The sequence below is a fragment of the Oncorhynchus gorbuscha genome, linkage group LG16 (genome assembly GCF_021184085.1).
Source record: "Oncorhynchus gorbuscha isolate QuinsamMale2020 ecotype Even-year linkage group LG16, OgorEven_v1.0, whole genome shotgun sequence".
In the NCBI taxonomy this organism is placed as follows: domain Eukaryota; kingdom Metazoa; phylum Chordata; class Actinopteri; order Salmoniformes; family Salmonidae; genus Oncorhynchus; species Oncorhynchus gorbuscha.
The window spans coordinates 82,452,541-82,466,176 of NC_060188.1; the positions used below are offsets into that span (position 1 = coordinate 82,452,541).

Sequence of the window (13,636 nt, forward strand, 5' to 3'; positions counted from 1 at the left end):
CCAGGTAGCCATTTGATTAATAATTCAAAACAATTCAAATAATCGAAGCTTGATCAACTAGGGCAAAACAACAACACAGGACTGAGTTTAGGAAACCCTGGCTTATATCACCTGCTTCTGGTTTAAATGCATGTTAGGAATGCGACCCGGTTCCTACACGTAAGCATGACTTCTGCATTTTGACAGGGAGGGAGGACGTTATCTTGACCCGCATCCACCTGGTTGGAATACAAATCATTATCCATCTACCTCACTTTACCTACGGACAGCCACAACACGGCACCAATATGGGTGAATGCTGTATGTCGGCTGAAGAATTGGAGAGAAATAAGATACATCAGGAGATTGAGAGACAGCTTCGCCGGGACAAGAGAGAATCTCACCGCGAGATAAAGTTGTTGCTTTTAGGTGAGTCATGGCGTATGCTATGTATAATTGGTTATTCGACAACTTTATGCGCTAGGTATAGTTAACTACGCTACTCCAACTTGATTTTATATCATTTTATATCATTATATCATTATTTTAATCTTGCAAATGAACATTTGACTTTCCTCAAATGGTTCCCATCATCTGTGGTTTAGTTTAAACTCGATTTGTCTTTACTCTGCTATAGATCAGTGCCATTTAAAGGCCCAGTGCAGTCAAAAACGAGATTTTCTGGGTTTTAAATATATTTCCACACTATGAGGTTGGAATAATACTGTGGAATGAGGTTGGAATAATACTGTGGTAATGAGGTTGGAATAATACTGTGGAATGGTGAAAACAATGATATTCCCTTTTTAGTGTAAGAGCTGTTAAAAAGACTGCCTGATATGTCAGCCTGTTTTGCTGGTATGGAGTTTTGGCGCTAAATTAGTTAATAGATCAATAAGAAATAGGTGACCGACTGGCTCAAATCGGTATTAGGTAGCAAAATTCGAAATTGTGTTTTTTGCATTGGATACAAGTAGAGACTCAGAGCTACAAAATTGTATATCATACACTGCATTTGAGGACCAATGGGAAAGTAATTCTGCTTTGAAAGTTGACAAACTTGTAAACTCACTTTTGAGAAAATAGCTTTTGAATGTTTTGGTACATACCGGAGAGCTCTCCTTTGTCTACACCCATTCAGCATTGTTTACACCTTCTTAAGCCAGCCCCACCCATCTCTTTAAGGATTCACATGGGAGGTCATGTGAAAAACAGTGAGTAGTGTAGTAAAGATTATGACTAACAGTGGCAAAAGTAGTCACCTACAATAAGGAAAACTTCCATGCAAACAGAAAGTGTCCAGATAAAAATATTTTTATAAATATTAGATGACGCTTACCCAGACACACTAAATTGCTGGGTCATGTGAAAGAAATGCTATAAATCAAATCAAAACAAATCAAATTAGTAAATGAGTCACTTGCGCCGAAGACCTTACAGTGAAATGCTTACAAGCCCCTAACCAACAATGCATTAAAAAAAATATGAATAAGAAATAAAAGGAACAAGTAATTAGAGCAGTAAAATAACAAGAGCGAGACTATATACAGGGGTTACTGGTACAGAGTCGATGTGCGGCGGCACCGGTTAGTCGAGGTAATTGAGGTGATATGTACATGTAAGTAGATTTATTAAAGTGACTATGTATAGATAATAACAGAGAGTAGCAGCGGTGTAAATGAGGGGATGGGGGAGCAATGCAAATAGTCTGGGTTGCCATTTTATTAGATGTTCAGGAGTCTTACTGCTTGGGGGTAGAAGCTGTTTAGAAGCCTCTTGGACCTAGCCCCGGTACCTCAGCAGCTGAAACCTGTAATGAATTCCCTCCTCTTCTTCCGAAGAGGAGAGGCGAAACGGATCAGATGGTATGTGTCCATGGTTCTTTTTAATAAGTTAAGGTACACATGAACAACTGACTACAAAAAACAAGAAATGTGAAAACTCAAATCAGTCCTATCTGGTGCAATCACAGAGACAGGAACAATCACCCACAAACACACAGTGAAACCCAGGCTACCTAAGTATGATTCTCAATCAGACACAACTAATGACACCTGCCTCTGATTGAGAACCATACTAGGCCGAAACATAGAAATACCCAAATCATAGAAAAACAAACATAAGACTGCCCACCCAACTCACGCCCTGACCATACTAACTAAATACAAAACACAGGAAATAAAGGTCAGAACGTGACAGTACCCCCCTAAAGGTGCGGACTCCGGCCGCAAAACCTTGACCTATAGGGGAGGGTCTGGGTGGGCCTCTGTCCGCGATGGCGGTTCTGGCGCGGGACGCGGACCCCACTTCACAATTGTCTTAGTCCGCCTTATTGTCCGCCTCCGTGGCTTTCTCACCATGGCCACCCTTATCAATGACCCCACTGGACAGAGGGGCAGCTCTGGGCAGAGGGGGACTGGCGCCTCTGGGCAGAGGGGGACTGGCGCCTCTGGGCAGAGGGGGACTGGCGCCTCTGGGCAGAGGGGGACTGGCGCCTCAGACTCCGGCAGCGGCGCCGGACAGGCGGGACACTCCGGCAGCGGCGCCGGACAGGCGGGACACTCCGGCAGCGGCGCCGGACAGGCGGGACACTCCGGCAGCGGCGCCGGACAGGCGGGACACTCTGGCAGCGGCGCCGGACAGGCGGGACACTCCGGCAGCGGCGCCGGACAGGCGGGACCACCTGCAGGGAGCTGCCACAGGAACCACCAGGCTGGGGAGACCTTCAGGAGGCTTGGTGTTAGGAGGAGCCTGAAGGACCGGGCAGTGGGGGAGCACTGGAGCTCTGGTGCACAACCTTGGCACCACTTCCCCAGGCTGGACAACTACTCTAGCCCGGACCCTCCAGAGTGTAGGCACAGGTTGAACCGGGCTGTGGGTAAGCACGGGAGATCTAGTGCTTACTACACGCACCTCTCCCTTAGGCTCCACTCCCACATTTGCCCGGCACGAGCGGAGCGCAGGCAGAGGACGCACTGCACCCTCCCAGCGCCCCGGAGACACAGCACGCAGAGCCGGCGCAGGATAACCTGGACCAAAACTGCGTACCGGCGACCAGACCCGCTGAGCAGGCACCATACGCCCTGGCTCAATGCCCACACTCGCATGGCACTTTCGGGGGGCTGCCCTATAGCGCACCGGGCTATGGACATGCACTGGCGACACCGTGCGCTTAACCGCATAACACGGTGCCTGACCGTCTTCTTCCGAAGAGGAGAGGTGGAGAGGTGAAACGGATCAGAGGACCAATACGCGGCGTGGTAAGTGTCCATGGTTCTTTTTAATACGTTTAAGGTACACATGAACAACTGACTACAAAAAACAAGAAATGTGAAAACTCAAAACAGTCCTATCTGGTGCAAAGACAGAGACAGGAACAATCATCCACAAACACACAGTGAAACCCAGGCTACCTAAGTATGATTCTCAATCAGACACAACTAATGACACCTGCCTCTGATTGAGAACCATACTAGGCTGAAACATAGAAATACCCAAATCATAGAAAAACAAACATAGACTGCCCACCCAACTCACGCCCTGACCATACTAACTAAATACAAAACACAGGAAATAAAGGTCAGAACGTGACAAAACCTGGTTCCTGACTGAGTCCGAACACTCCTTGGCGACAACAACACCAGGCTCCAGAGCATCAAAACTCTAAATCAGGGAATAACAAAAAAAGTTAAGAAATTACAACCTTGCACAACATCAATTCACCTTCCAAGTTTAGATAAGAAGAATAACCTCATACAATGCAATTAAAATAATATTCACCTGAAGTCCTTGTGGCAGCGGAGTACAGAGTCACGTGTTGTTGCCAGCCATACAGTATTTTTCCACCAGCACCGTACCATCCTCCAGTCCAACCAGCTGTGGGACGTTGACCCCTGTCACAGTGCTGTCCTTCACAGCACCAGCAATCTCAGACAAAGTGTTCACTCTGGTCTTTCTGAAGCGCTGCTTTGGTGAGGCCGAAGCACCAGTCGAGGGCAAACTTGGTGTGGCCTGTGATCAGGAAGTGGAGGTCCAGACTCTGGTGGAGCTTGTGCACGGTCCGCCAGACACAATACCAGAGCACAAACTTGTTCTTGTTATGGCCACTGCAGTTATCACAAATTAGGCACGTGTGTTTTTCCCCAACTCTGTAGTTGGTGAAGAAATAAGGCTTGTAGTTGACTGCGCTGATGCCTTTGCTGGATGTCATGCCTTCATCAATCAAGTACTTGACTCGTTGTGGTATTTCTTTCTTAAAAAGTAGATGGGACCTGGCTGCGTAGGGTCCAGAATGATAGTGCAAACAACAAAAGAATATTAAGTTAATGAAAAGAAAATGTAACGTAAAACGTAAGATAATGTTTTAATGCATCATTATCAGGTAAGTTTCACTTACCTACAAATGTAAAGATCAGTAGCACTCTATACAGAAACATAATCTTGGAAACTGGAAATTAAAATGATAACACACAGCTCGACTACACACACCTCTAGAAAATACAGAAACAATGTTAGATCAATAAAAGTAGTGCCAATCGTGTTTGAGGTCAATTAAATAGTCAAAACGTTTTGCTTATGCTTCACATACCAAGTGTTGCCTTCAATTCCTTATAGAGACGCCACACTGCTGCTTTTGTCACATGGAATGGCAGCATTACATTACATTTACATTTAAGTCATTTAGCAGACGCTCTTATCCAGAGCGACTTACAAATTGGTGCATTCACCTTATGACATCCAGTAGAACAGTCACTTTACAATAGTGCATCTAAATCTTAAAGGGGGGGGTGAGAAGGATTACTTATCCTATCCTAGGTATTCCTTAAAGAGGTGGGGTTTCAGGTGTCTCCGGAAGGTGGTGATTGACTCCGCTGTCCTGGCGTCGTGAGGGAGTTTGTTCCACCATTGGGGGGCCAGAGCAGCGAACAGTTTTGACTGGGCTGAGCGGGAACTGTACTTCCTCAGTGGTAGGGAGGCGAGCAGGCCAGAGGTGGATGAACGCAGTGCCCTTGTTTGGGTGTAGGGCCTGATCAGAGCCTGGAGGTACTGAGGTGCCGTTCCCCTCACAGCTCCGTAGGACTAGCACCATGGTCTTGTAGCGGATGCGAGCTTCAACTGGAAGCCAGTGGAGAGAGTGGAGGAGCGGGGTGACGTGAGAGAACTTGGGAAGGTTGAACACCAGACGGGCTGCGGCATTCTGGATGAGTTGTAGGGGTTTAATGGCACAGGCAGGGAGCCCAGCCAACAGCGAGTTGCAGTAATCCAGACGGGAGATGACAAGTGCCTGGATTAGGACCTGCGCCGCTTCCTGTGTGAGGCAGGGTCGTACTCTGCGGATGTTGTAGAGCATGAACCTACAGGAACGGGCCACCGCCTTGATGTTAGTTGAGAACGACAGGGTGTTGTCCAGGATCACGCCAAGGTTCTTAGCGCTCTGGGAGGAGGACACAATGGAGTTGTCAACCGTGATGGCGAGATCATGGAACGGGCAGTCCTTCCCCGGGAGGAAGAGCAGCTCCGTCTTGCCGAGGTTCAGCTTGAGGTGGTGATCCGTCATCCACACTGATATGTCTGCCAGACATGCAGAGATGTGATTCGCCACCTGGTCATCAGAAGGGGGAAAGGAGAAGATTAATTGTGTGTCGTCTGCATAGCAATGATAGGAGAGACCATGTGAGGTTATGACAGAGCCAAGTGACTTGGTGTATAGCGAGAATAGGAGAGGGCCTAGAACAGAGCCCTGGGGGACACCAGTGGTGAGAGCGCGTGGTGAGGAGACAGATTCTCGCCACGCCACCTGGTAGGAGCAACCTGTCAGGTAGGACGCAATCCAAGCGTGGGCCGCGCTGGAGATGCCCAACTCGGAGAGGGTGGAGAGGAGGATCTGATGGTTCACAGTATCGAAGGCAGCCGATAGGTCTAGAAGGATGAGAGCAGAGGAGAGAGAGTTAGCTTTAGCAGTGCGGAGCGCCTCCGTGATACAGAGAAGAGCAGTCTCAGTTGAATGACTAGTCTTGAAACCTGACTGATTTGGATCAAGAAGGTCATTCAGAGAGAGATAGCGGGAGAGCTGGCCAAGGACGGCACGTTCAAGAGTTTTGGAGAGAAAAGAAAGAAGGGATACTGGTCTGTAGTTGTTGACATCGGAGGGATCGAGTGTAGGTTTTTGCAGAAGGGGTGCAACTCTCGCTCTCTTGAAGACGGAAGGGACGTAGCCAGCGGTCAGGGATGAGTTGATGAGCGAGGTGAGGTAAGGGAGAAGGTCTCCGGAAATGGTCTGGAGAAGAGAGGAGGGGATAGGGTCAAGCGGGCAGGTTGTTGGGCGGCCGGCCGTCACAAGACGCGAGATTTCATCTGGAGAGAGAGGGGAGAAAGAGGTCAGAGCACAGGGTAGGGCAGTGTGAGCAGAACCAGCGGTGTCGTTTGACTTAGCAAACGAGGATCGGATGTCGTCCATCTTCTTTTCAAAATGGTTGACGAAGTCATCTGCAGAGAGGGAGGAGGGGGGGGGAGGGGGAGGAGGATTCAGGAGGGAGGAGAAGGTGGCAAAGAGCTTCCTAGGGTTAGAGGCAGATGCTTGGAATTTAAAGTGGTAGAAAATGGCTTTAGCAGCAGAGACAGAGGAGGAAAATGTAGAGAGGAGGGAGTGAAAGGATGCCAGGTCCGCAGGGAGGCGAGTTTTCCTCCATTTCCGCTCGGCTGCCCGGAGCCCTGTTCTGTGAGCTCGCAATGAGTCGCCGAGCCACGTGGCGGGAGGGGAGGACCGAGCCGGCCTGGAGGATAGGGGACATAGAGAGTCAAAGGATGCAGAAAGGGAGGAGAGGAGGGTTGAGGAGGCAGAATCAGGAGATAGGCAGCAGCTTTCCACCAAAGTGTTTGTGTCCTGGGTGGCGTCCTGGTAATACTATTGCATTATCCTCTGCGTAGTTGTTGATGAAGTTCACCACTCGTCCTCATTCTTCAGGTGTAACCTGTGCTTGCTTGGGCCAGCTCTTATTTTGATGGGAGGCATTAGACCATTCTCCTTGTATGACTGGTGGAGGAGAGTCAGGCGTGTTCTACTGATGCTGAAAGACAAATTCCAGATGCAAATATTTTGGCATTATAATACAATAGTTGGCTGTAATCAATTTGTAAGTCGCTCTGGATAAGAGCGTCTGCTAAATGACTTAAATGTAATGTAATGTAATCACCGCCAGACATACCTGGCTAATTTGATGGGTCATGTAATCATCTGGCAAAGTGGAGTCTTTTGTTTAGACATGCTAGCTAAACATTGAACCATAATCCTAATCCATAGAGTACTAGCAATACAAACCGATTGTCATAACTAACTAAAGTTAACCAAATAGGTTCAATGTTAGCTAGTTAGGCTATAACTAGCAATGCGAAATGGCATTCTGAGATAACATTACTAAATACAGGTCATAAACGTAATGTTAGCAAGCAAGCCAATGTTAGCAAGCAAGCCTAGCTAGCTAACAGTATGCTTTAGCAACCTTCTGACAAAATTAGAAACGTATAATATCTGAAACTGTAGCTGGACTCTTACCCGTATACATGGATGAATGTATAAGACGTCCTGTTTCGTTTCCATTGCTTGGCCCGTTGTTGTGTCAAATCACTCTGGTTCATACTGACCATGTACAATGCCATAAGAATCATCTTACACTTTAGCCCCCACCCAAAATCTGACCATTTCACTCACCCTAGCATAATTTTTTAGGCTGTTTTCATGTTAACCAGAGTGTTGGTAACTGTAACTGTGCTCCTGGCAACAATTTAACTACACTTTTTTGCCGATTTACTGACACCGGCCATATTCAACCAGTGTTGAGCGTTAGTAAATTCATCAGTTATTCTGCACTCTGGCACACTCAGACGAGAGTAATCTGAACAGTAGTTGCAGTGAAGTTCTAATAAAATGAATACTTGCATAGTCGACTCTTTTGTTAAGTTTCAATACGCAATTCTTTTAAAAAACTGCTTTTGACAAGATGACCTACTTTCCAGCTCAAATAGACAGAAGCATGCTATATGGCAGACCAATCCAAATTCATCTTTCGGCACTCATTATCTCAGCCAATCATGGCTAGCAAGAAAATATTATAATAAAAGTAACACAATAACAAGGCTATATCACAGGAGGTTGGTGGCACCTTCATTGGGGAGGACGGGCTCGTGGTAATGGCTGGAGCAGAATCTGTGGAATGGTATCAAATACATCAAACACATAGTTTGATTCTATTCCATTTGCTCCTTTCAAGCCTTTATTATGAGCCATTCTCCCCTCAGCAGCCACTGGGCTATATACAGGGGGTCTGATATCCAGAAGCTATTTTCAGTCATAAGAGAAATTAGAAGAAACATTATGGACTAAATTTGTTACAAACCATGCAAAAAAATATTATAATAGCACAATTGGTTAGGACCCGTAAAACAGCAGCCATCCCCTCCTGCACCATGAGATGAACATCTAGTCTATTTATCACCTCTATGGAATAGTAGGCTGCATCTTCCCTGACAGGACAAGTTTTCTTATCATAGTTGTTCTCCAGAGAAGCCCTGGGCAGTTGAATAGGTATGAGTCACTCCAAACCCCATTCTCCACATAGAAACCTGTTATTAAACCAGTAGATAATTGAGCAGACACTCAGAACAAGGCTACACTTTTTGTCTTGATTTTCAGGCCTGAAAAAGGTGAGTATTACTGGCAGAGTAATTACAGTCAGGTCGAATAACAGTCGGCTACATTTTTTAAAATGACTGTCTGTACCTCTGCTGTACAAAGTGTGACAATGTGTAATCTAGGGGTGACTGATGGTGAGTGGGCATTATCATAGAACAGTCCTTCAAAACTACTTGGAGAGGGACCAAGAAGCACTTTCTGAAAGCCTCTATCCTACGTCACACTTATCTCACCTGCATCTCTCTTCTATCCAAATCTAGCACATTTGAACTCTCTGATCAGCAGTTATGGCTATGTGTGGTATGTGGACAAGTGACAGTAGTTGATCCTGGCTTGCATTTTAATGCAACAGTCATGTGAGGCCAACTACAATGCAATTTAATGTCAGAATTTCTCATAGTGAAATGATTACTAGCCACACCGTACTATATGAAGGCCTACTGCACTATTGCACTATTGTAATAGCTACATGAAGGCCAACTGCACTATTGTAATAGCAACATGAAGGCCTACTGCACTATTGTAATAGCTACATGAAGCCCTACTGCACTATTGTAATAGCTACATGAAACCCTACTGCACTATTGCAAAATTTTCACACGGTGCATTTTACTACTTACTATCAAAACATGGATTGTTCTTAGGTTATTTTAGGAATGCGTTAAGTATTACAGGACATTGAAGAAAGGTCAAACCAATCTTATCCTTCAGCTCTAGTTAACAAACTTCTCAATGTATTCCTGCTCTAAAGGTCGTATTATTGGCCAATAAGCCAAAGTATGCAATACATGTGGATAAAGTGGTACCTTTATGTAACACACACCCACATGTAACACACACATTCTCGTACACACATACATACATAAACTCACACACACACACACACACACACACACACACACACACACACACACACACACACACACACACACACACACACACACACACACACACACACACACACACACACACACACACACACACACACACACACACACACACACACACACACACACACACACACACACACACATTTGTTTTAATATCCTTGTCTGGACCAAACAATTGATTCCCATTCAAAAATAAGCATAAATACCCTTTTTTTTTGTGGAGACCGGCAAAACAGTTTCCTTGTTTTACTATACTTGTGAGGACTTCTGGTCCCCACAAGGATAGTAAAACGAAACACACACACACTGAGGGTTGTGCTCAATTCACAATTTTGGAATTGACTCCAATAGACCTTGACAGCTTGTAGTCCCAAAAACAGGAAATGAGTAGAATATTTGCATAAATGTTTGTTTTCGTTGGTCATTCCTTCTAAGATTGACCTGAAAATCAATTGTTTCATCAATATTTGATATGCATGTGTATAACAACATGTTTGATGTTTTATGTACAATATGTTTATTTGTATAGACTACACCTAATTTAGAAGAGGCATTTTGAATTTCATAGGAAATATAATTTAATTTTGTGAAATTCTTTAATTCAAATTTGAATTGAAATTCTTTATCCTGTTTACTACATAAATTCAAGAATTGAATTGGGATTTGTGAGGCACTCTCAATTCCATTCTAAATTGAGCCCAATCCTGACACACACCGACATTCACAGACTCATGTCTCTCCTTTCCCAGGGACTGGTGAGAGTGGGAAGAGCACCTTCATCAAGCAGATGAGGATCATCCATGGGACGGGCTACTCCGAGGAGGACAAACGAGGCTTCACCAAGCTGGTGTACGGGAACATCGTCATTGCTGTTCAGAAAATGATCCAAGCCATGAAGACCCTACGGATTGATTTCAAAGACCACCAGAACATTGCAAGCAGCTTGTCAGAAGATTCAGTATCATATGATTGTGTTTTTCTAAAGGGGCTTGCTGGTTCATAAATTTAAGTATCAATCTCTAGGAACATCTACTCTATGAATAGGTTTTTATTGTCATGTCTAAAACGACATCTCTGTGTGTTCCAGAGCCATGCAGACAAGCTGAGCAGGGTGGAGGCAGACATATTGACCAACCTGGAACCATGGCAGGTGGATGGCATCAGAAGACTGTGGAGTGACCAGGGCATGCAGAAGTGCTACGAGCGCAGGAGGGAGTACCAGCTCTCTGACTCTACCAAATAGTGAGATTTGTCTTTTACCCACTCACTCAGTCCAAGCTCAGGTATACATGCATGTACACTCAACAAGTCCCAGCTCCTTGAATCTGCCAAATGTGTGATCTGTATCCATAGATAGATAGATATTGACTATGCACTCCATAATAAGTCAGGTATCTAGTGTTAGGGTATTTAGCAAAGTATGTGCCACTGCCAATGCATTTTCCAATGTTATTTTTATGACAGTTACCTGAGTGACCTGGACAGAATCGCTGCGCCCTCATACCTCCCCACTCTGCAGGATATCCTCAGGGTCAGGGTCCCTACCACTGGCATCATAGAGTACCCCTTTGACCTCAAGACTGTCATCTTCAGGTCAGTAACCTCTCTATTGGAGTAATGGTGTCAGAGCCTTGTTGTCCACTGAGGCTATGGTTCTGTTTATATACTTCTACTATACTTTTTTCCACCCTTCCTTCCTTCCTTCCTTCCTTCCTTCCTTCCTTCCTTCCTTCCTTCCTTCCTTCCTTCCTTCCTTCCTTCCTTCCTTCCTTCCTTCCTTCCTTCCTTCCTTCCTTCCAGTAATCTCTGATCTAACTTGTTTGGATCTTTGAAAGCTATGTACTGTAGTTGAGCTCTTACCTCCACTTATTTAGGAATATTAGACCAGTGATTACTTCAAGGAAGAGTGGAGGGAATGAGGGAAGGAAGTATTCCCCATGTCAGCATTTTAAATGACACCCTGAAGGTGGTTCCCTATAGCTGGAATAGAGTGTGATTTGAGATGTGTTCCGTGTTGTTTTTACCAGGATGGTGGATGTTGGAGGTCAAAGGTCAGAGAGGAGAAAGTGGATCCACTGTTTTGAGAGGGTCACCTCCATCATCTTCCTGGTGGCTCTCAGCGAGTACGACCAGGTTCTCTATGAGAGCGCCAATGTGGTGAGTTGTTTCTCCCATGGTCACATAAAGTCAAATAAATGATTTGGGGTACTGTAAAATGTACTACCACTACCAGCCAGGTAGACTCCCTTCATTGTGTACGTGCGCAGTAGTGTATAATCAAAGATTATGGAGGGTTCAATTTGGAGGGTTCAATGTGGAGGGTTCAATTTAATTCCAAGCCTAAGTGTTTTTAGACATATATTATTCTCCCAATAACACATTTGAACATGATATGAATCTTCCTATGTGTTTATGTTCCTTGCAGAATCGATTAGAGGAGAGCAAAGCCTTGTTTACAACCATCGTCACCTATCCCTGGTTCCAGGAGTCCTCCATCATCCTCTTCCTCAACAAAACAGACCTCCTAGCAGACAAGATCTTACACTCCAACTTAGCAGACTACTTCTCAACGTTCACTGGTTAGTACACTAGACTAGTACACTGGTAGTCATACATTTAGTTGTATATTCAGGCTATACTCCAACCTTGCTGAGTACTTTCCCAAGTAGACTGGATAGTTATGCCTTGATAGGTGTGTGTCAATATCTTTTACATATCCATTGTTGGGGTCAATTCCACCTAAATTCCAATGAATTAGAGTTCATTCCTATATATATAAAAAAACAGAGTCCATATCCAATTCAAGTGACGGGAACTGGAAGGGACCCCAACTCTGACCGTATTATGCACGAAGCGATTCCCAGTGTATTTTACAAACATTCTTTCTCATAAATGTATTTTTTTAAAGGTCCACAGAGAGATGCAGAGTCTGCTAAGATGTTCATCCTGAACATGTACAAAGAGCAGCACATAGGGCGTCACAAATCTCTGTACAACCACTTCACCTGTGCTACCGATACAGAGAACATCAGAGTTGTCTCCAAAGCTGTCAGGGACACAGTCTTCCAAGAAAACCTGGATCGGTTCGGGTTAGGGGTTTAGGACTAGTGTGGTCACGGTTATATGCTACAAACATGTTATTTTAGTTTGGGGTTACAGTTTTGCTACAGAATAACTGTGGTCGTGAATAACACACTTTCTTACTATAGCAGGACTTCAGAAACATTGTGATGTACACTGCCGTTCAAAAGTTTGGGGTCACTTAGAAATGTCCTTGTTTTTTAAAGAAAAACACATTTTCTGTCCATTAAAATAATATACAATTATTGTGAATCTAATGTACTTGTCCTCTTGCTCAGAGTTGACATTGAGAACTCTCCATAGAGACGGGTGTTTTGCGGGTCAACAGTGAAGCGGCGACTCTGGGATGCTGGCCTTCTAGGCAGAGTTGCAAAGAAAAAGCCATACCTCAGACTGGCCAATAAAAATACAAAATTAAGATGGGCAAAAGAACACAGACACTGGACAGAGGAACTCCTAGAACTGCCTAGAAGACCAGCATCCCGGAGTCACTGTTGATGTTGAGACTGGTGTTTTGCGGTTACTATCTAATGAAGCTGCCAGTTGAGGACTTGTGAGGCGTCTGTTTCTCAAACTAGACACTGTAATGTACTTGTCCTCTTGCTCAGTTGTGCACCGGGGCCTCCCACTCCTCTTTCTATTCTGGTTAGAGCCAGTTTGCTCTCTTCTGTGAAGGGAGTGGTATACTGCGTTGCACAAGATATTCAGTTTCTTGGCAATTTCTCACATGGAATAGCCTTAATTTCTCAGAACAAGAATAGACTGACGAGTTTCAGAAAAAAGTGCTTTGTTTCTGGCCATTTTGAGCCTGTAATCGAACCCACAAATGCTGATGCTCCAGATACTCAACTAGTCTAAAGAAGGCGCCCGTTGTATTGCCTCTTTAATCAGCATAACAGTTTTCAGCTGTGCTAACATAATTGCAAAAGGGTTTTCTAATGATCAATTAGCTTTTTAAAATGATCAACTTGGATTAGCTAACACAACGCGCCATTGG

The 13,636-nt window shown here is 44.9% G+C and overlaps 1 protein-coding gene across 1 annotated transcript; it reads left to right on the forward strand.

Annotated features, from left to right (window-relative positions):
- Window positions 1–181: 181 nt before the first annotated feature.
- LOC123999215 (guanine nucleotide-binding protein subunit alpha-14-like) lies at window positions 182–13,068 on the forward strand. The gene is made up of 7 exons (XM_046304761.1): window positions 182–408; window positions 10,308–10,492; window positions 10,646–10,800; window positions 11,023–11,151; window positions 11,586–11,715; window positions 11,984–12,137; window positions 12,467–13,068. The coding sequence occupies exons 1-7, from the start codon at window positions 288–290 to the stop codon at window positions 12,658–12,660; spliced, it is 1,068 nt and encodes a 355-aa protein (XP_046160717.1). The 5' UTR covers window positions 182–287; the 3' UTR covers window positions 12,661–13,068.
- The last annotated feature ends 568 nt before the right edge of the window (window positions 13,069–13,636 follow it).

Bases quoted from the DNA above. Each gene is read 5' to 3' on its own strand.
- LOC123999215 (XM_046304761.1), top strand. From the start codon at position 288: ATGGGTGAATGCTGTATGTCGGCTGAAGAATTGGAGAGAAATAAGATA. The intron at 10,493-10,645 runs GCAAGCAGCTTG...TGTGTGTTCCAG, and splicing joins TCAAAGACCACCAGAACATT to AGCCATGCAGACAAGCTGAG. The intron at 11,716-11,983 runs GTGAGTTGTTTC...TGTTCCTTGCAG, and splicing joins TCTATGAGAGCGCCAATGTG to AATCGATTAGAGGAGAGCAA.